General features: G+C 44.6%; 1 protein-coding gene across 1 annotated transcript in view; it reads left to right on the forward strand.

The window, feature by feature from the left end:
* Positions 1–19174, forward strand: part of LOC115461066 (protein lin-54 homolog) — a 213302-nt gene extending 194128 nt beyond the window's left edge. Inside the window, 3 exon segments of the mRNA XM_030190614.1 lie at positions 4450–4587; positions 11967–12169; positions 17559–19174. Of these exon segments, the coding sequence (XP_030046474.1) occupies positions 4450–4587; positions 11967–12169; positions 17559–17760 (543 nt within the window). The 3' untranslated portion in view covers positions 17761–19174.
* Positions 19175–23369: the final 4195 nt, after the last annotated feature.

A 23369-nucleotide genomic window follows, 5' to 3' on the forward strand; every position in this document is an offset into this window, starting at 1 on the left:
AGTCTGTTTGGGCCTGCGTAAGGGTTGGTAAGTCAAGACTAGACAAATAAGTTTCCGGGTCTAAGCCCCCATCTTGTTCTCCTCGGTATAAAGCTTTATAAAACCCTAAGAAGGTATCAGTAATACCTGGAGTATCATGTATCACACGACCATCCTCCCCCTTCAAATCCCAAATGGTAGATGCTGGTGGGCGCGCCAAGTGTGCCAATAATCTCCCACTCTTATCTCCATGCTTATACAAATGATATTGATAGTATACCGCAGATTTTTTAGCCCTCTGATGTAAAAGTTCATTAAGCGCTGCTTGAGTAGCCAAGAATTGTTCATGGTAATCCTGGGTTTGAGAACATCTCGCAAATCTACGGAGACCCACTAATTTCCTCTCGAGTTGGACAATGGCTCCATCTCGGGCCCTCCTCCTGACGCCACAATATGCTATAATACCACCTCTTAGGACTGCCTTAGTCGTATCCCAGAACAAAACAGCCCTTTTGCTGCTTTGTTTTGTGTACTTTTGGACCCTCTCTTTTTTGCTGTCATGAATTTGCATGGTAATACTTTTAAAACGAACAGGAAGCCACGTGTTGAACAAGTTTCATGATGCAACTGGAGAGTATGTGGTGGTTGAAGTTCTCCGGGGATAGGGTTGGGAAAGTAGGGGTTTTATACCAGTGGGTTGGTGTCATAAGAGACCAGGCCTCCACCTATGTTTTGTTTGGGCATGGACTTGGTGTCAGGAGGAGAAAGGAAGGGTGGGAGTTCTTCTCTTTCTTTTTCTTTAGAGTTGGGGAGTACCCTACAAAAAGGTGGTTTTTGTTTTGGTTTTTTGGAGTTTTTTGGTGATTTCAAATCAGTGTACACATGTAATATCTGTTGTGATTTCCCCATTGTTGTGTATGTTAATGGTTACTTTTGCCACAAATAGATTTTCAAATTAAATGAACAGGAGAAAATATTTTTTCACTGAATGAATAGTTAAGATTTGGAACTTGTTGCCAGATGAGGTGGTAACAGCAGTTAGTATTGCTGGATTTAAAAAAATGTTTGGACAAGTTCCTGGAGAAAAAGTCCATAATCTGCAATTAAGAAAGACATGGAGAACACCACTACTTGTCACGGCTCTGCCTTGCCTTTTTCCTCTGACCCACTTTTTCCTGGCAGAGCCCACGTCAGGTGATGCGGCTGCCTCCGGTGTCCGATGGCGAGAGGCTTCCAGGTTGCCAGCTCTCCTAGGGCTCACGTGCACATGGAAGAACTGTTCTTAAAGGGGCAACGTGCCGCCTTTCTGGGAGGTGACTGAGGACCTACTTCCATCCTCTGGGGTACTTAAAGGCGGCCCCTGCTCCCCTCAGACACCTTCGCAGTGAGGTCTCTAGCCTTGTTTCAGCTCCAGTTTTGGCCTTGTTCCTGTGAGTCCTGTTCCTATGAAGCCTTGTTCCTGATCCTTGTTCCTGCTCCGGCCAAGCTCTATTCTTGGTTCCTGCCGAGTTCCTGCCAAGCTCTAGGCCCTGCCTTATTTCCAGACTTTGCCTTGCCTTGGACTCTTGTTCCTGCCCTGTTTAGTCCTGTGTGTCTGGTCCTTGTTTCCTTCCAACCTTGTTGTGCCCTTAGTACTGTTTTTCTGTGTAGTCTGTTTTACTTTTTGCCTTGCCTGGTCCTGTCTGGATCCAGTTTTAACCTAGTTTCCGTGTCTTGCCTTGTTCTGCCTGGGTTCCAGTACTAGCCCCACTGCCTTGCTTTCGTTGCCCTGTCCAGATCCAGTCCTTGTCTTCTCTAGCCTTGCCTTGTCTTGTGTTGCTCCTTGTTGTGTCCTGATTAGAGAGTTGCATGGGGACAGAAATCTTACCCATCCCCGCCCATCTCTGCTAGAATCTCACCCATCCCCGCAAAATTTTAACCCATCACAACCCGTCCCCACAACAATTTAACCCATCCCCACCCACCCCCGCAAGAATTTAATGGCACATAAAATAAAATTCTGGTCAACTCCCTCAGTCTCTCTCTGGATTTGAGCCACATCACTGTAGGCAAGGAAGGAATAGAAGCTGAAACTTAGAACACTCTGGTGTGCACATGTAAGATTTGTCTCTGATTTCTGGCACTGTGTGCTGAGAGGTCACCACATGCACGCGCCAGTAGGTCAGGTGTCAGACCTGAGGTCTGTGCATCAGCCCAGGAGCAAAGAGGATTAATTGTAACATAGTAAGTGACAGCAAATAAAGACCTGAACGGTCCATCCAGTCTGCCCAATAGTCACACTCATTATCAATTCATGATTAAATCAACGAGTGTGATATTATATACTTTCTTTTGTGTTTCTGGAACATAGACCATAGAAGTCTATCTGGCCCTATACTTATATTCCAACTGCTGGAGTTCTCGTTGAAGCCCACTCCAGTCTATTCGTCTTCTCATTTGTGGGATACAGACCGTAAAAATCTGACCAGCACTGTCCTTATGTTCCAGCCACTGAAGTTGCTGTTTAAGCCCTGTCGAGCCCATCCTAAACCAGACTGCCATATATTAGAGACAGATCATACAAGTCTGCCCAGTATCGGCCCTAGTTAATCACAGCCAGAGTCGCCATCTAAGCGTCACTTGACACATCCACACCCATGCAGCCATTTAAGGTTAGGATTTTTATAACTTCCATTTTCTAATTAGAGATCCTCTGTGTTCATCCCAAGTCTTTTTGAATTCCATCATCATTTGTGTCTCTATCACCTCCTTAACGGAAGACTTTCCACATTTGTGCTGTTAAAGCAAGGAGGAGGAGGAGACAGCACTCAAGGTACTCGGTAGATGAGAGGCTGATGCAGTGCAGCTTACACTTCCACAGGAACCCCGCAGGACCTGCTTCCGTCCCCGCGGGAATCCTGTGGGTTCCGCGGGATTCCCGCAAACTCCATGCCTGTGCAGCTCTCTAGTCCTGATCCTGTTCTCGCCCTGCCTGACTTTGCCTTGTCTGGACCCAGTTGTAACCTAGTTTCCGTGTCTTGCCTTGTTTTGCCTGGGTTCCAGTTCTAGCCCTGTTGCTCTGATTTTTCTTTCCTCATCTGGATCTGGTTCCTGTCTTGTCTGCCTTGCTCAGTCTAGTCCCATCTTGCCTTGTCCAGCCTAGTCCTGTTTGCCCTTGTTCTAGTCTTGCCTTAGTTCCTGCCTTTTGCCAGCCCAAGGGACTTGTCTGCCGCTGCCCCATCCCTGTGGTTGTGACTCTACTTAACCATGAGATCAGTTGCATGGAACCTTGCTACTCTTTGGGATTCTGCCAGGTACTTGTTACCTGGATTGGCCACTGTTGGAAGCAGGATACTAGGTTAGATGGACCATTGGTCCGACCCAGTATGGCTATTATGTAGCTGTTACCTCTGATAGATGAGTGAGATTGAAGCACTGGTAACCTGTGAACCATCCACACAATTTTATCATAACTGGTAGTTCTATGAACGCACCCTGTTTTTATCTTTGGTAATAACTCGTTTCTACATCAGTGAGGAAATGGTGCTTCCAGCATTCTCTCCAGACTTGCCTGGATAGCTGTATGTGTACTGATACTGAATATTGGCTGAACCAGGATAACTTCTGACAGCTTCCAGTATACTGGTAATTTAGCACCAGTGTCAGATTTGGCCCTGTACTGAAAGTCCAGTCCAAAATCTGCCCGCAGAATTTGGCATTTCAAAAAACACATACACACACAAGGGTCAATATTCAGCCTGTGGTGCTCGAAGTACACACTAACTTGTTGACTATGTATTTAGCAGATATATACCACCACACAATTTTATAGAAGGTCTTTTCTTTGTGTAAAACATGCTTTACGTGTACCAGACCTGTATTAAATTATCCCCCACATGCTTTTTGGCAGGAATTGACTTTACTGCTTAGGTTGGGGAAAGGTGGAAGATTGAGGTCATTTTAATAATTTCAGAAGAAAAGGAAAAGGAGGCATCTACTGAGTGGTTTTAGCATTTTTGAATAAAAGAAAATATTTTTAAGTGCTGGTGTCGCCACAAGTGTGACAGAGGAAATGGTTGTCTCTCTGTATTGTGCAGTTTGCTGTTGCTTCATAATGCAGTGAGGTATTCATTTACTTCATCTGTACATTTCTTTGTATATGTGGGCTTATAGTTTATATTTTATTTTTATTTTAAATAACAATCTGAGCCGATGGGGAATTATATGGCTTCGTCTCATTTTAGTTTTCTAAACCACATTCCCATAAAGGTTCAAGCCATTTATAAATGACTTGGTAAGTTCAAGTATTCATTAAGAATCATAATGAAATTGATTTCTAGTAGAACTGATGAGTTGATAAGATGCTAGAAGGAAAACTATGACTACCTGATACGTGAAAGCTTGTGAAACAACTTGATGCCAAACATTTCTCTGTGGGAAAGAAGTGATCTCGTCTGTCATTTAATTTACATCTTGGATTTGTTTTGGTAGGCATGCCTTGACAGAAACCCAGAAGCCTTTAAACCAAAAATAGGCAAAGGAAAAGAAGGAGAATCAGATCGACGTCACAGCAAGGGCTGTAATTGTAAGCGATCAGGATGTCTTAAAAATTACTGTGAATGCTACGAGGTAAGCCGATTTGAAAGCAGTCTTTATTTCTTTTGCCTAAATGTAGGAGTAGGCAAATTCCTGTCCATATTCCCGTAACCCCTGTTGGCCCTAGAGTTTGTCCCCCTAGATCACTGAACCTTGAATCCAATGATTGTCCCAATCATTTCCTGCATCCCATATCCCATATTCCCTCTTTCTCTTCTCCTTGCCAGCTCTCCCTCTCATCCCCCCCAACCCTTTTCCTTTAGTCCACTACCTTTTTCACCAAGAACAAGCAGGACTGTAAATCCTCACCTGTGAGTGACATCACCCACGGAGCCTGGTATGGAAGCAGTGCCCTAGCTACTTTACTAGAAGCCTTTAGGTAGGCTTACCATGTAGGCATGCCTGTTCTTGCCTGCTGTTGTCATGCAGGACCTCCTGAGTTACACTTTTCTGTTGAGCCAATTGGACTTGTTTTCTGTTGTGGTTGCCTCAACAGCTGTCGCATTATCTTTTTCACAAGTACCTGATAGTTCTCCTGTCAGGTTTTCAGTGATCGTTTTTTGTCAGCTCATTGTGAGCCACTTTTAAGCCTCAGTCTCCTGACCAGGATATTTTTGTCACAACCAAGTCTTTTGATTTTGCTGCAACTTCAAAAGATGATCCTGGTACAAATGCCTAGGACCCGACCTGATTGTATTCTTTGCTCACAGATGTCAGGGAGAAACCCATGATACAGAAAAGTTGCTTGGTGGTAAAGACCATAGATTGATATTGGCAACATTGGTCTCGGAGCTGCACTGGACTCTGGGGATTCATCAACATCGAGTGTCTCAATCACCCTCAACACTGAGCATTCTCATCTTTGTTGATGCCAAGGAAGCTTGATGCAGGACATCAGGTGGAGCTGAGACATCTTGACATCACTCCCCATCAAAGCAAGGCACCTAGCTTGTCATCTTTGAATCACCTTCAGCATGAGGACCTTTTATCCTCAGTGTCACCAGAGAGGGTGCGAAAGCCTCTATGGATTTGAGACCCGCGTTCCAATACTCCTCGTGATTCAAGATAACATGGTCTCACCTATTGTAATGCTTATGCCTTTGTCAATGACAGTCTTCGAGAAACAGCTCATGCAGAAGTTCAAGAAGTGAATGGAGCGCTTTATCGCCCGATGTAATCCTGCAGCTTGAATATTATCGAGGGCAGAGGCAATCTAGCTGATACTCGAGACCCATGCTATGCCTGAAAGAGATACCTTGATACTAAGGCTCAGGAAGGGATTTCCGATTTGAGATCAGCTGCACCAACATCCATTTCTAGTTCTTTGGAAGAGGAGGTTTTACTGAGACACTGGGAAACATCGGTGACTCTATACCATGGGAGGCTTGCCATACAGTCGGTAATCTGAATCAGACAGAAACTCAGACAATCAACTGACAACTTCTATGAGTCTAAAGCAGAGGAAGAGTCCAGTAACCTCCCTTCAGATCCAGGTGTAAATCCACACCAGAGGAACTCTTGTCACTGAAATTGTATGGCAGATCGCTCAAGCAGCCCCGTTCAATTAGAGACAGAGGAGCAGCCCAGGGCAAAATCCTCAAATCCTCCCCCCCCTTCCCGGAGGCTATGACAACATCCATTCCCAGAATCCTCAAGAATGTGGGAGACTCCCCCTATCTGTATGTCCTACTAATTAGAAGGTTGACTTTATACAGAGTCCCCAAGGCTCTGGCATTTGAGAAGCAGCAGCTTCCTCACCATTACAGGGTAGTTGAATCCACTTTCAAAAGGGCCAAGAAATCAAGGAGTCACTCCTCAGTGCCCACTGAGAGGGAGACTTGGACTTTGGAGTCTTTGGGGAAGAGACTGTTTCAGAATGTCATGCTCTCCTTCCCACATAGTATCCTATCAGCTCTTCATGAGCATGTACTTGTGGAACATTATGTGAAGTGTGGTGAAGTTCACAGGCTCTCTTCCTTGAGACAAAGATGAAGAACTCTGCTTGCTAGTAGCCAAAGGGAAGGAGTGCACAAAATACATAGTTTGTGCAGCTTATATTTTTGGCACAGCATTGAGAGCTTCTGCCATGGGGATTGGCACCCACAGACTAGCTCATTGATGTGCCCTAGCATGGAGAGAATCAAGCAGCAATAAGGGACACACTATGGACCCTCTCCAGGCCCACTTCTGACCCGACCTTCTCTTCAGAAGGTATCAGAGTAGAGGGCATCTGAGGTTCTGTTACTTTCAGAGGTGTAGGTATCCTCCTTCTCCTCTCATTCTAGACAGAGTTCTTGTGCTTCTTTCAGATAACAGAAGGTTCAAAAGTCCCAAACTTCATCAGAGCCAAAGCCCAGGGATGGGGTTTTGACTGCCTCCATGAAAAGGGTGAGGTGGGGAAGTTTCCAAATTTTGTTTGAATTGACATGGAATGACCTGGGGCAGAGCTTGGGATGGAGTAAGGGAGTGGCAGGTGGCGAGTTTTTGTTTTTGAACAAGTTGACAACCTTAGGCAATCAAGTCCCATGGTATCAGCAGGAGGAAGCATTTTTCTTTCAACTTTATATCTCCCCTATTAACTCCCATTCCCACTACCGCAGCCCCTTCTCAGTTCATCAAAGGAATAAAGAGAGGTTGGGTTATCGCCATGCAGGTAGGAGAAAAAAAGCACCTATTAAATCCAATGCCTTATTTGGCCTGGGCAGGAGGCAGAGAGAGGGGACTTTAAGGAGCAAAAGGGGGAGAAATGAGAGGGATAGGAGCAGTGGTGCACAAATTGGTGAGTGCAGACTGAATTTGGGTAGGAGAGAAGAAATGGGGCAAAAGGAGAGTGCAGAGGAAAGAGTTTAGGGTGATGAAAGGGGAATGGGATTTGTTATACCAACTTTCTGCAGTTACAATCAAAATAGTTTACAGATTATATAAGGTACTTACACAGAGCTGCAGTGGGAATCAAGCCTGGTTCCCGTGGTTCTCATGCCATTGCACTAACCATTAGACTACTTCTCCACTCCAAGAAGAAGACAAGCTGAATTAGTGTTGAAGCAGGATGGAAAGAGAGGAAACTGTGGGGTAAAAGGAGGGGAATGAGGGAGTTTTAGAGCATTAGAAGGGAAGAGTGAAGTGAGAGGGGAGTGTATGGTGGGTTCAAAATGGGAAGAGAGGGAATATGGCAGGGTATGGAAGAGTGGGGCACAAGGAGGTAAATGGAAGCAAGATAAGGGACAAGAGTGGTGGTGAAGGGATAGGTGATAAAAGTGAAGGGTAGTGCAAAGGATAAGAGGGAAGGAGAAGAAGAAGCTGTTGAGTACAATTTATAGGGGGAAAGAGGATTGGGAAGGGATACAGGTGGTGTTTCGTTGGGTCAGTGAGACCCACTGCCTCCGCTGGTGGTGGGAACTGTTATGTTGAGGCCACCAAGCCCCTCTTGTTTATCATTGGAGTGGGAGGCCTATGTTGGTGTTCTTACTGGAGTGGGAGGTTTGATATTGGGTTTGCTGAGCCCCCCTTATTGTTTTTGGGAGGTGGAAGATTCTCTGTAGGTGCTGTCGAGCCTCTCTTAGGCACATTTACTGAATCTCCTGTTGTAAATGTCATTGCACACCACTGAAGTCCACCCAACTATTCCCCTTTACCCAATTCACCCAGCTGTTTTATTCCACCTTAATGCCAGTGTTGAGTCCCAATTTACCTGAGGAACAAGATGAATTTTGACTGAGGAGGTTTTCTCTTGAAGGGAGATAGTGTGGTGGTGGTTTTTATAGATCGATGTAAAAGAAACAAATCTCGTCAAGAATATACTGTATATAGCAAAACAACGAAGATGACTCAAGAATCAGTGGCCGACACTCCAGATGATTAAAACTGTTTATTAAATGATGAACAAGACTCGATACAGGTGTGTTTCGGCTGACTAGGCCTGCATCAGGAGTCTATTCCAAAAGATCATAGAAGAGATGATGAATAATACATATCAAAATTACTTAAAAACATAAAAATAAATAAAAGTAACGAGCTTTGACACAGTTTTACAAATTGTGATAAAAAGATCATAAATATGCAAATCAACTACTAACATAAAATTCCTTGACCCTTCTTCCTCTCTTCTCTCCGTTCCTGAGATGTTCTTTTCCGTTCTCCTTCAAACTAATATTTAAAATTCCCCACCCACAATTCCCTTGAAAAAATAAAATAAATTGAACGGAAACACAACAAGGTTGAAAAACTTTTCTTTGTATTATGCAGAATAAATTTTCACTAATAAGCAAAATCATTAAAATATCTAAATGAGAGAGAGAATTTTAGAAATTTTGCCACAGAATGTTCTTTTTCTGCAAAATCAACACCTGGCTTGGGCTGTATGAATAAGATCATGGCAAAGCTACATTTGGTGTCTTGCATAGGCGCCGACTCCATGGGTGCTGTGGGTGCTCGAGCACCCCCAATATTTTCCCCGCCGTCAGAAGTTCCGGTTCTAGCCCGACCTGCCCGCCCTCTTCTCCCTCAATAGTCCTCTGTCCTCGCTTCCTGCCGCCCAGAATTTAAAACTCATCTTACCTCTGGTCCCGGCAGCAGTAAAGGCAAGCAGGCTCGGCTTCAGCCTTCCCTTCTATCTCAGCTCTGGTCCCGCCCTCATTTCCTGTTTCCGCGAGGGCAAGACCAGAGCTGAGAGAGAAGGGAAGGCTGAAGCCGAGCCTGCTTGCCTTTCACTGCTGCCGGGACCGAGCGAGGTAAGATGAGTTTTGAATTCTGAGCGGCAGGAAGGTGAGGACGGAGGACTGTTGTGGGAGAAGAGGTCGGGCTGGGGTAGGGACTGGAACTCTGAGGAGGGGGGGGCCCTGGAACTTGGAGGAGAGGAGATGGGGGGGACCTGGAACTCGGAGGAGAGGGGGGGGGCCTGGAACTCTGAGGAGAGGGGAGGGCTGAAAAGGGGCAGGTGGTGGTTGGGGTGAGTTACTGGACATGGATGGGAGGGCAGGGGGAGATGAGACTTGTTGGACATGGATGGAGGGAGGGGAGGGCATGGGAGAGTGGAGAATTTGCTGGAAATGGATGAGAGGGGAGAGAGGAGAATTGCTGGATATGAATGGAGGGGGAAGGGGGGGGGAATGCACCACCTGTTAAAAAAAAAAATTCAGCACCCCCAATCATTTTGATAAGTTGGCTCCTATGGTGTGTTGGATTGTGTGTTAAACACTAATCTTCAAAACAGTTATCTAAATATCAGTTTGAACATTTAAAAATTTTAATCACGATTAATAATTAACCTTCTGCCTCCTTCCCACACCTCCCCCTGCTGTGTGGTCTGGCATCTCTCCTTCCCGTCCTGGAGCGCCAGCTCCCTTCCTTTCTCCACCCAATTTACCTTTTCAGTTTTCAATAAGTTTTTGGCCCTGAAAAGCTGCCTGCAGCCTGCACCAGCCTTCCCTCTGACCCGCCCTAAACAGAAAGTTGTTTCAGAGGGGGGCAGGGTGGATCAGAGGGAAGGTCTGGTGCAGGCCGCAGGCAGCTTTAAAGTACGGCTGCTGCTGCACAACTGAAGACTTACTGAAAAGGTAAACTGGATGGGATGGGATGGGAAGGGGAGGGGAGAGAGAGCCACTGATGGTCCATGGGAGGGAGGGAATTGAGAGAGAAACTTGGCCAGATGCAGGTGGCCGGTGACAGGGGGTGGGGGTTTGAGAGAGAGTCTTGGGTGTCCCGGGGGAGGGGGAGTGAGAGAGAATCTCGGTGGGAGGGAGAGAGAACCACAGGCAGGGCTAAAAGGGGAGGGAGAGATGCTGGACAGTGCATAGGGGAAGCAGGAAATAGGGAGAGATGCGAAATGGAGGGAGAAGAGAGAGGATGAGATGTTGGGCTCAGAGAGAGGGAGAGAGAGATAATGGACCTGGGGTGGAGGGAAGGAAGAAAAAGAGGTTTTGGACTCGGGGGGGGGGGGGGGGAGAAGTAGGGAGAGAAGGAGGGAAGTGGAGGGAGTAAAGAGACAGAGGGATGTTGGGCTCAGACAGAGGGAGAGAGATAATGGACCTGGGATGGAGAGGGTGGAGGGAAGGAACAAAAAGAGAGGTGTTGGACTTGGAGGGGGGTTTGGAGAGAGGGAAGAGAGAGAGAGAATGGACCTCTAGGGGTAGAGAGGGGAGGAAGGAAGAGAGAGTTGGACCTGGAGGTGAAAGAAAGGAATATGCTGGGCCTTTAATCAGTGGCGTATCCACAGGGGAGGTAGAGGCTTTGGAGACCTGGGCCCCCTCCTTTGGGCTCAGGCCCCCTCCAAAGCTGCAGTACCTGTTCAATGGCTGGTGAGGTAGCTCAAGCCTCGCCAGCCGAAGAAATCCACTGCCCAAGTCATCCCCTTCCTCCTCATACTGTCTCAGGAGTGAGGAAGTCAGCAGGGTGCCTCCAGCCACCAATGCTTGCATTCCCCAAACATGCTCAGTTTGTGCATGAACTGAGCATGTTCCGGGAATGCTAGTATTGGCAGCTGGAGGCATCCTTCTGACTTCCTTTCTCCTGAGGCAGCACAAGGAGGAAGGGGGGGCCACTCTTGCAGTGGATTTCTTTGACTGGCAGGGCTTCAGCATCCCCACCAGCAAATGTATGATATCTAGTGTGGGGGGGGGGGAGCGGGGAAAGAGGAAATGCGTGTCCCCCCAGTCCATCCTTGTATCCCCAGCCCCAATGAACTGCTGGAAATGCCCTGTCTTTAATCACACAATTACTTTTGAGATAAATAATTTTTAATCACACGATTAATCACAATTAATCATTTACATCAAAATGCAGCCTTAGTGTTTAAGGTTGATATGTTAAAATGTAAAATTCCAGTTTTCATGAACACTTCTTCCGAGTTACACTTTTCTAGTAAAAGTACTTTGTTGATAAAATTATATCTGAGTGTCAGATTGCATTATGTGTTACTGTATTGTGATATGCTGTTTTGAAGAAATAATTTAAAACAAAGGACAAGGGGTGTTAGGAAAATTTTAAACTCAGTTCTGAAATTATAGAAAAAGAGACATGGTGACTGTAATGCTAAAAACTTTCCATCAAAACTTGGACAATGTTTGTTATAAGACATGGATAGGTGTGAAGATGTCGTTACACTTTTGGGAACTCTCCAGGTTCAATAACTTAAGCTAATTGTCATGTTTTGGTTTTTGTTGGTTTGGAGATTGCTAAAGATGTACAGTATTTTCTGCTTTGAATAACAAGAGTGAGCTCCATATAGTCTAGCTGTTATGCTTCTTCTGAACGCATATGAACTGATTTCTTGAAATTTCCAAATCCTTACCATCTCAACAAGCCATTAGTGTTGGCATATATTTAACATGTTAATACAAACAACAACAAAAATAAAAGTGTGACCAAATAGTGCAAAACTGTTCCTTTAACTAAATTGTAACTTGTATTTCCAGGCAAAAATCATGTGTTCTTCTATATGCAAATGCATTGGATGTAAAAACTTTGAAGAAAGTCCTGAAAGGAAGACATTAATGCACTTGGCAGATGCAGCAGAAGTCAGAGTGCAGCAACAGACTGCTGCAAAGACAAAGCTATCGTCACAAATTTCAGACTTGCTAACAAGGCCCACACCAACGCTAACTAGTGGAGGTGGCAAGTAAGTTAATAAAACAGTAAAAGTTGCTTTACTTCACACCCAGTACCATCCTTTCTTTTGGACATTCTAAGATACTGTACATATTGCTCTGCTTTGAGCAGCTGTATCGGGGTCTGGCATTATTATCCAACAACTAACAGTTATGTCATCCCGTTCCCCCCTCACCCATCCTCTCCTCCCACTCCCCACATCCCCGTTTACCCCCCCCCCCAGTACTCTCTACCCCCTTTCCCCGATCCCCTTTGCCCCCCTTTTCCTGTTTGCACATCGGGGTCTGGCATTAAAATGTAGCATGGAAGGCAGATCTGATTTGAAGCATGCTCTGTTCAGAGGTGCAAGACACTATGGTTAGAGAAGGGTTTCTCAAACCAGTGCTTGGGACACATCAAGCCAATCTGTTTTTCAAGATGTCTACAATAAGAGATTTGCATATAATGAGGGCAGTGCAAGCAGTTTTATCTCATGCATATTCATTGTGAATATCCTGAAAACCTGATTGGCTTGGTGTGCCCTGAGGACTGGGTTGAGAACCCTTGAGTTAGACTCTTGTCCTTCAGAGTGAGATGGAGTTGGACTTTCTACAAAGACATTATGTTTGATCCCAAAGAGAAAAGTAAGTCTGCCGTCACTAATGCAGCAGCCATTGCCAGCTAAAAAGTGGTGAAGAAAATATCCTTCATGGTGACTTCCGTCCAGCCTGCAAGGGATCCAGTACATTACCTGAACATGCAATGGATTATCAGTGGGTTGCCTTATGGATCAGCACCTGCTGAACATTTATTTTTCAGTTTCTGTTAAGTAGTACCAAAATGACATTTTCCTGTAACACTAGACTAGAGGAAAAGAATACCCATCCAAGCATTTTGATTGCTCTATAGTTAGGTGTATCTACTTAGTTATCAGCATGAGGCATTCCTTATTTGTCCTCCCAGACCAGTCCAGATGCTTGAGTCATGCTGTCCTGCCAGCAGGTAGAGACTGAAAAGTACTGAACTATGATATCAGGTAAGAACCTTATGCAGGTCCTTAGCCAGGCAGTATTTCTCAGTCTCCAGCAGGTGATAGGTCAGATAACTGGTTCAGCCTCTTCACAAGTCTTGTAGGAAAGTTCATTTTTCCTGGCATTTAAAACAACAACAAAATAAAAAGACAAAAGCTTGTGAGTGAGGCTCAGGTTTGAGGAGCTTGGCTATTCTGGGAGCCTTGAGATGTTATACCTGGAGGTTCCAGGTCCTCCCCTATCCTCCCTAAGCACCCCCTTTTTTCCATTGGCATTTAAGGGGTAGCAGTTGTGTACTTTAGCCCTTTCCTTACAAAAAGGGAACCTTGAGTGTCTGAGCTAAGTATTTGTACAACAAACAAATGCACAGAAGAAAAACAGCTTTTAGCTAGTGTATGGTATAATTTTTTTTCCTAATTTCTTTTTCTATGAAAACAAGACTGTTTTAGTTTTTTGGTTGGAGACAGAGTGAAATTTTTTTTTGTTCTGTTGTGTAATTCTTTTGTATTATCTACTTCCCCACCCCACCCCAATATGGTGTTCATTCAGCTCTGTTTCTTTTTCGGCACAGTCAGTAAGCTAATATGGCAACTCAGCCGGAACCGCTGAAGCATTGTGCAGTTTGTGAGGGAAGATTTGCGTCAGAACGAGGTCGGAGGTGTGAGGAGAGGGCAGAAAAACTTACCAGCCAGTGGGGAAACCTCGGTACTTTTTCCATATGGCATTCCTGCTGCGGCTCAGAATCTTCTGGATGATTTTCTCAGTCTGTTTATAGAGCCAGTTTTGGTGGGAACCACATTTTTGATGCAGTTATAGTAGTTTCTGTGCAGATTGAATCACCTGTGCAAATCATCCTCGGATGCAGCTTCTTTTGAAGTTGATAAGTTAAACAAACACAGGAATTCTGAAGCTGAACAGGGGTTTTCTCCTGAATTTGTCTCGTTAATGCATGAAACTTTTTGTATGAGAAGAGAGGTTGCAACAGGAGGTCTTTGAAAATCTCCTTTGCCTGGGGTCCACTGAATTCTTGTCTACGTATCCTATTCTCTGGAGGATGGTAACTTTGTTGATGTTCCAGAGCAAGCTCATAATTTACAGGAGGTTCTCTCTGAGGTAGAGGAGGTTCCTCCTAGGGAGGATCCTTCTGTAGTGCAAATTTTCTCAGGTGTTATCAGTGATTAAGATTTCAACAGATCACTCAGACAAGAGCGTGGCTTCAAATGATCCTCTTTTAATTGGTATTAGGAAATTTACTAAACCTTTTCCTATATATAGAGTTGTTGACGACATAGTATATGAGGAATGGGAAGTTCTGGATGCAGTGATTCATGTCAAGAGGTCCTAGGTTATATCCAGTTTTGTTTCCAGATAAGGAAAGTTTCAGCGGTGACCAAGAAGACTACTATCCCAATAGAAGGGGATGGAGTATTGAAGGAACCCCAGGATCATAGAATGGAGTCTTGTTGAAGCAAGTCTTTGAGATTTCAGCCTTGGCAGTACAGATGACACTTGGATATGGGAACAGCTTACTTGGCAAATACCTTGTATGATTTGTTTAGAACTTTGGCTAAGACTATGGCACTTTGGTGATGTCAGCTTTCCATGTTTGTGGCTTAGAAATTGGTCTGCTGATGATCCTTCTAAAACGTGTCTCAGCAAGTTACCCATCAAATGGGGTGAGAGGGAGGTCTCTTGTTTGGAGATGAGTTGGAGAAGCTTGTCAAGTCTAAAGTGCTTAAATTACTAGAAAATCATTGTAGGTCCTCAGCTAGGGGGTCATCTAACAAAGGTCACTTCAAAGATTTTAGGAGACTTAGAGGAAACAGAGCAGCTTTTAAACTAGAATTGGGGAGGGGGAAGCCAACAGTAGCTCATGAATTAATGATTTGGAGTGAGATATCCTTGAAGGAGACTTATCAAAACAGGATATTTAGGAAATCCCAATAAAGAGGTTTCAGCAAGTGTGAAAGAAAGCCTAGTGTGTTTAAGGGGCGAGCAGAGTAAAAGTTGCAAATTATCCCTGACAACTTCCAAGTAGTTTTTAGATGCAAGGAGAAACCACAGTTTAAAGTTTGTGTGTACAAATGTCAGAAGCCTAAAAAATAAGATGGGACAGTTAAAGTAAATAGCACTAACCCCCCAGATTCTATATATGGTGTAAAAATTTGGGCATGCACCCAGTTTCCACGCAGAATTGCATAACAAGTCTATTAGCACCAACTGGACACTAACAATCAATTATTGGTGCTAATTAACATATCTTGCACACATATCTTGCTATGTTCTATTCTATAAAGATGCACGCATACATCTCTTAGCGTGCAACTGGAAAAGGGGCGTGGACATGGGAGAAGCGTTTACTAAAGAAATGCTTGGTATTATAGAATTGGGGGGGGGGGGGGGGATCTACGCCTAATTTAGGCATGAACATTTACACCAGATTTGAATTGCTGTAAATCCTTGTGCCTAAAAGTTTGGCACAGATCTCAGCACTACACACTATTTTATAAATGGTGTCGAACTTGGAGCATTGCTTATAGAGTAGCATTCTGCGCCGATTCCTGCGTCTGTTGTGAACAGTGCTCAAGTTTTGCTACATTTTATCATTTAGGACTTAGAGAGAGTGTTAGTATGTTCTACAGTAGGTTCCTTTTCCTGGACACAGCACATCTTTGGTGCTTCACAGAGATGTGTCATACTATGCAGTGCTTTTGGGTTCTTTCAATGAAAAACTTGGAGCTCAAACTGCCATTGTAGCCTAATGGTTAGCACAGCAGCCTCAGAAGCTACAGAACCGGGTTCAGGTCCCATTGCAACAGCTGTAAAAACTTCTATCAATAAATATATTTTTTTATGTTCCACAGACCCATCCCATAGATCATACAGTGATGGTCCCTCTGTGGGAGCTGAACTGTGAGATGCCTCTGTGAGAACCTTCTGTAGCAAAGTTTGGCACAGGCATCAGACAGGGCATAGTAGCAGCACTTCTTATCCCTCCCTCTCCTCCCCCCTTCTGCTCTTGTGGGCAGGAAAATAATGTATTAGCCTCAGAACCTGGATATTACATAGGGTGACTGTGGGCATTGACATGGAAACACAGGACACCGATGTCAAAATTAAACCTTTTATATACGATTAAATCTTTTCAAACATGCAATTAAACAATCTTTATAAAAGATATAGCTGCTCACAGGTTATGAAATCTAACTGTTCACAAGAGAACCTTCTCTTTCCAGTCCCTTATCTGCAACAAAAAAAAATTACTTCCCAGCTTTTGGCAGGAAGAAGAAAAGGTGGTTCTTTGATCTATTCCTTCCTTTCTGCATAAAGTGGGTTCATCCTTTGAATATAGAAAGTTAGACAGGCTGTTTGTACTTTTGGGGGGAGCGCACAATAGTGACGTTCCATCTAAAGTTACAATAGCTTGTTGAATTAAAGAAGCAGTATCTTCAATGCATATTCTGAAAGATTCTATAAATAGCGAGCAACTTTATGCACACAAAATTGCACAATATTCTGAGATGTGCCTGCAAGTAGCTTTGATTGTAACCACAGAAAGGCAGTATATAAAGTACCATCCCCCCATTCCCCATTTCTATAAACAGCATACAACTCAAATTGCCATTTATAGAATAGCATTCCACCTGGATTTTTTTCAGTGCCCAAATTTGGGTGCCATTTACTGAATTTAGTTCATTCTGAAAGGTCACCCAGTACTAAGTGTTGACAGCTCATTTTACCAGGGAACAGCTGGAATCTTGGTGCCCCCAGTTGGCATTTGTAAGGCAGCCACTTGGGCATCCTTGCATTCCTTAGGTTGGCATTATTGATTGGATGTTCAAGCTAGAAAGAATGCGGTCTTGGGAGCCAGAGTTTTGGCTAGGAGGCTGGCATCTTCATTCATTGTTTTAGTAAGTCCCAAGTGTCTGTATTTGGATTGAGAGGACAATAAGGAAGGATACATTAGATCTTGCCTGCTAATTTTCTTTTTTCTTCGAGTCCCATCGGACCAGTCTGTTGCTGAGAGTTCTGATGGGAGTTCCTACTTTTCAAGTATACCTACTGCTTTAAATACTGACTGGCCAAGGGACTGCACACAGTTCTTAACTGATGACATCATAGTTAGTGCTTCTCAGACTCTACCTGCTGGCAGGATAACATGATCCGAGAATCTGCTCTGGTGGGCCTCAAGGAAAGAAAATTAGCAGATAAGATCTAATTTATCCTTTTTGCCCTACTCCTAGATTTCTCCAAGCCTTACTTCACTACACCAGTATTCTAGTGCTTCTAAGGTTACAATAGAAGAACCAAACAAGAAACCTCTAAGGAGACCTGGAGCCTCTCCTTATTAATTTATGAACTGATTTTATTTTTGCTGTTTTATTTCAGGCTGCCATTTACGTTCGTCACCAAGGAAGTTGCTGAAGCTACGTGTGACTGCCTCCTGGCGCAGGCAGAGCAAGCTGAGAAAGCCGGAAAATCAAAGGCAGCTGCAGAGCGCATGATACTGGAGGAATTTGGACGGTGTCTTATGAGAGTTATTAATTCGGCAGGGAAAGCCAAAAGCGACCCGTGCCCCCTAACCTGCTAACTCTTGCACATTAAGTGATGCTAAACCTGGAACTCAAAGCACAGGGACACTTCAGGACAGGAGTCTATGAGGACTGAAGCTCCATTTTTAACAGAAGATCTGATGATATTTCACCGTGTTAACTTAGCGCTTGTTTTAGATGGACTTGCTACATAATACTGAAGCAAGAAGAGATTTTATGAAGCAATCAGTTCTTTTAAATTTTGCAGTTAAATCTACGTATGACGATACCCAGTGGTGAATTTCTTTTTCTTTTTTGATGTTGTATGAGTTTTAACTTTCTGTACAAGACATATGGTCACTCTTCCCCACTTTTCCTTTTTCCTCTACAGAAATAAAACTGGCTGAAAGGTAATATGTATATGATGATGCACTGCAAGCATCATTCAGTTCCCATAAAACAAAGAGAGCAAGAGAGAAAACAGTTTTTAAGAACTAGCATTTTTTTTTTAAGGAAATTGATTTAATGGTAATATGTTAGTCATAGGAAGCTAGATTCCAAAGGGGAAGAAAAGAGCTATTCATTATGAGTCTCTCATAGTTACAGAAAAGAAAATAGCAGTAGAGAGTGACAGCTTTTCCTGTCCTGGTGATCATGAACTGGGAAAATATATGATCCACTATGTGCTGCCTTTGCCTCTCTATCCTGAGAATGTATTAACTTGAAGGAAATAGTGAACAGTTATGTTATGGCAGGACACTTCCTGAAGAGGGCATTGTGGAATGTAGCATGCTTCTGGTAGGATAAAGTCCATGTGTTTGTAGGAGGAAGAAATGTGAGCACATCAAAAGCCGAAGCCCACAGATTCCGAGTAATAGAATGACTGAATGAGATTGTTTGGCATAGAGATGGAAAGGCTACATTGCAACCCACATTAGCACATGCCCTAATTATACTTATCTGTCCCCTTTATGTGTCTTTCTTTCCCCTCTGGGTTGAAGTGTTATACCTTGAGCTATGTTGAAGATCTGTACAATGCTACCTCTGGGGTCTTCTTGATAATCCCATTAAGAACAGAGGGATATACCCTATTATAGGAGTACGGTAAGTGATATACTTAAATAAATCCACTACTAATTTCTAATTATTTATTGTTCCACATTTAAATCATCCCACCAATATGAGGCTACCGTGCAACTCACTTACACATGCCATTCACATCTTCAACCACTCTATCCAAGTATAATTATGTGTAATACACCTATTCTGCAATATACGTTGTATGAAATGAATACAATGGTGTTAATACTTTAGCTTATACAAGGAGATATTTCTCGCATATCTTTAGTCCATCATTGTCTCAAATGATCAGCTCCAACCACTGTTATTAATCCAATCAGATTGTGTGATCACGACACCCAACAATCTGATTCAGTGTATCCATCGCTTCAAAGACGTTACAAGGCTTTACATGTGGCAAAATGATGAATCTCAAAGATAAATATTATATCCAATGGCATCCACCGTCAACAGCTTTTTAGCTGTATAGTGGGTCCGTTGCGCAGCATGGGAAAGGCTTGCATAGGTAGCCGCAACTGAAAAGTCACACTTGTGTCCTAACTTTAATTCCACCTGAATTCCCCTAAAGTTAGAAATCAGAAACTTTAAACCAGTGTGTCTTAGCCTAACCTATTTAATAATTCCACAAACTATCGTAACACCCCACCTTAAGTCATGGTGGCCCATACAGGGGTCAGACTCATGACCTTGTCACATAGATGCCAAAGATTCACTGCATCTTTGGCATCTATGTAACAAACTCACTCCTAATTTATACTATTTTGCCCGGTGCCTGTTCACTTCTGCATTTGAAGTGCTCGTATTTCTTGCTCCCATAGACACACAGATCTCATCCCACCAGATGCTTCCTAATTCCCCATGATAATAATTTCAAACAATTTGGGAAAAAAGAAATTGAATCTAATCAGGTGCAATAGTTTAGTCTATTCTTTAGACCTGTTTTCTGCCTGAGCTTTTTTTGTGCGAGTCTGACAGTACTGAAAGGTGCTGTAGCTCTCTAGTTTTTCCATGCAAACACAAAACTGCAGTGCAAGGTGTACGACATGGCGAGCAGCTGTGTAGACATAAGAGTTTTCATACTACAATATCATCTACTCTAGAATTTAGGTCATCTTCAGAAAATTATGTCTAAAGATTTCCACCTTGGTCGAGGTATATAAAACCAACATATAAAATACCTTTGCTAGAGCAACAAATTAGATATGCTGGGAGTCATTACATACATGCTTTAAATTCTGGAAGTGAAATTCATTGGTTTAGCAGGCCAGCCAGATGTGATCAATGTCTGTCATCCAGTGTCAGTGACTTCACAAAAGCATTTCTGACAGTTGCAGTCAGACCCAAAGAGCAGGAAACATCCACAGGAGCCTATATGGACATATAACTCTCTTCTACCCAGCTGGAGTTGTACCAGGCAGTTAGAAAGAAATCAGAGGCCCATGTGCAGGCTAGTGAGAACACTAATTAGTTGATCTCTGATGCATGATTAATGTAAATTGAACACTTATCTGAATAGCACAGAAAAGATGAAGTCTTACTTAGATATGACCGATTAGAGGGCTTTCTTTAATTCAGGCTTGACAAAGCCATGAATTAGTTCTGGAAATCTCTTCCCTGTCTCAGCTTACCAGTCCAGAGAAGCTAGAGCTTTACATGAGCCATTAGGCCCTTCTTATCTCTGTCAGCTGGATTCTCCAATTTGTGAAGAAAGGCTACAGAATATACTAATTGGAAATCCACCAAATCAACCACTGAAGGGTTATTTACATTTCCAACCACACTGGGACATGCTGCAAATAACTGTCTTCTCCCTTTTGTAGACCGATGCAATTTAATCAGTCACACTATAGAAGACAGTAAAATGGATTTTCCTCCAAGTATTGTTTTCTCCCAAGATGAATAAGCAGTGAAAAGAAAGCTTTTATTTTTTACTCATCACAGCTTATACTATATTTAACAGGCAATTTGTTTTAAAAAATGTGAAACTCAGTCCTAGCATACCCATTTCAAGCTCTTGATTTGACTGTAACGGCTAGTGGAGGTGGGACATGAAGCGGGGGGGGGGGGGGGGGGGGGGGGGGGGAGAGGAGGGAGGTTTGTGGTGTCACCAACCATTGTGAAAGCATCTGCTTGAAACTTGAGCTATACCTGATTGGCCACAGATATGTTGCATCACTGGATTCCAATTCCATAATGCAGTGTTCTGAAACAATAAAGGAATTTGTATCATTCTTCTTTTAAGAGTTCCGATAAAGGGCTTTCTCCGAGGACAAGCAGGCTGCTTGTTCTCACATGTGGGTTGGCGGCCCAGGAAATGGCAAATTTTTCTACAGCAAAATTTTAAAAGTTTTGCCAGAGCCTTCTGGTGCGCGAACCGTGCATGTGCGGAAGACTTCCCGCCCGTCGCGTGAGCGTTCCCGCTCAGTTTTTTCTTGTCCGTGGTGAGGTGAAGAGGGTTTTTCTTGTTCGCTTCACTGGCCCAGGAAAGAGAGTCTTGACGATTCTTTTTATATTTTTTGTTTTATTTCTATCGTTATTCGTTCCTCTTTAAAAAAAACGGTATTTTTTCTTAGTTTTTGACACTTTCTATGTTTTCTTTCTTTTCAGCGTGGCCAAGTTTTTCCCCTTTTGTGCCCTTTACTTTTTGGCACGATCGCGTCATTTAATTTCGCCGAAGCCGTTTTTCCTTCCATGTCATCGAAGACACCCAGCGGCTTCAAACGTTGTACTTGGTGCAACCGGACCATCTCGGGTACTGATACCCACGCTTGGTGTATCCAGTACCTTGGGCCCGACCATAGCCCTGCTTTGCAGTCTGTTTCTTCACATGAAGAAACTGACCCAAGCGTCTCGAGAAGCCCAAAGAGAGAAGCTTTTTGGGGCTTGGTCCGGTCCATCGACATTGGTACTGAGGTCGGCGGCGTTGACATCGAGGGACGCATCGACGTCGGGAGCGAAGGTAATGGCTGCAGAACGACCAACTCGTGCTGGGAGCAGTGAGACGTCGAGCGGGTCTCCACATGTCTCGAGGCCTCCTGTTATGCGGACCCGGTCCCGAGGAGACGTGAGGATTCCACGTCTTCCTCATCGGTACCGAGGAGTCTTGATGACGGGCATCGAGCGAAGGCGAAGAAGCACCGTCATCGTTCTCCTTCGACACACTGTGCCGGGAGCTCCGGGGCGTTGAGGGAATCAGCACCCGAGAAGCGTCGGCGCCAAGATGATTGCTCCCCCTCTGTTCAGGGGGTGCCGATACATCGGTCTTCTGGAAGCCTAGTACCTGTTCCCGAGCCTCAACAGATTCTGCCACCGGCTCCTGTACCAACCCCGCAGCCTTGTTCGACGGCGGCTCTTGATGAGCGCATCGGGGCCCTGCTTCCAGAGCTTCTGGAAGGATTGGTGTGCCAGTCTGCTTCAGTGTCGGGGGTGCTTGCGCCTTCTGTACCATCTGCTGCAGCGGCATCTGGCCCTGCACCTGTGGTGAGGTCCCCGACCTCGGTGCCGCCTGCCACCCAGGTCAACTCCCCTTCGACGTCGGTGGAGGAAGCTTCGCCGGAGTCCAAGCGGGCATCGACTTCTCGGCATCGCCATCGAGGATGTCGTTCCTCGGTGTTGAGGCAGGCTCAGCATTGGCCTTTTACGTGGAGCAGATGAAGCCCTTTAGACAGTCCGCCCAGTTGTTTGTTTCTTTTGATCCCAACAGGAGGGGAGTCGCCATCGGAAAATGCACAGTCTCCAGTTGGCTAGCAGATTGCATTTCCTTCACTTGCGCCCAAGCTGGGCTGACTCTGGAGGGCAATGTCACGGCTCACAATGTTAGAGCCATGGCTGCGTCAGTGGCTCACTTAAAGTCAGCCTCCATTGAGGAGATTTGCAAGGCTGCAACGTGGTCTTCAGTCCACACATTCACATCTCACCACTGCCTTCAGCAGGATACCCGACGCGACAGTATGTTTGGGCAGTCTGTGCTGCAGAATCTTTATGCTGATGACACCCAGCTATATCTCTCCACACCAGACATCACCGCGGAGACCCAGGTCAAGGTATCGGCCTGCTTATCCGACATTGCTGCCTGGATGTCCAACCGCCACCTGAAGCTGAACATGTCCAAAACCGAGTTCCTCGTCTTTCCACCTAAACCCACCTCTCCTCTTCCTCCACTCTCCATCTCAGTTGATAACACCCTCATCCTCCCCGTCCCATCTGCACGCTACCTCGGAGTCATCTTCGACTCCTCCCTCTCCTTCTCTGCGCATATCCAACAGACTTCCAAGACCTGTCGCTTCTTCCTCTTCAACATCAGCAAAATTCGCCCTTTCCTATCTGAGCACACCACACGAACTCTCGTCCACGCTCTCATTACCTCTCGCCTTGACTACTGCAACTTACTTCTCACCGGCCTCCCACTTAGCCATCTATCCCCCCTTCAATCCTTCAGAACGCTGCCGCACATCTAATATTCCGCCAGAACCGATACACTTACATCACCCCTCTCCTCAAGTCACTTCACTGGCTTCCGATCAGATACCACATACAATTCAAGATTCTCCTCACCTACAAATGCACCCGGTCTGCGGCTCCTCACTAC

This window comes from Microcaecilia unicolor, chromosome 2, assembly GCF_901765095.1.
Source record: "Microcaecilia unicolor chromosome 2, aMicUni1.1, whole genome shotgun sequence".
Taxonomy (NCBI): Eukaryota; Metazoa; Chordata; class Amphibia; order Gymnophiona; family Siphonopidae; genus Microcaecilia; species Microcaecilia unicolor.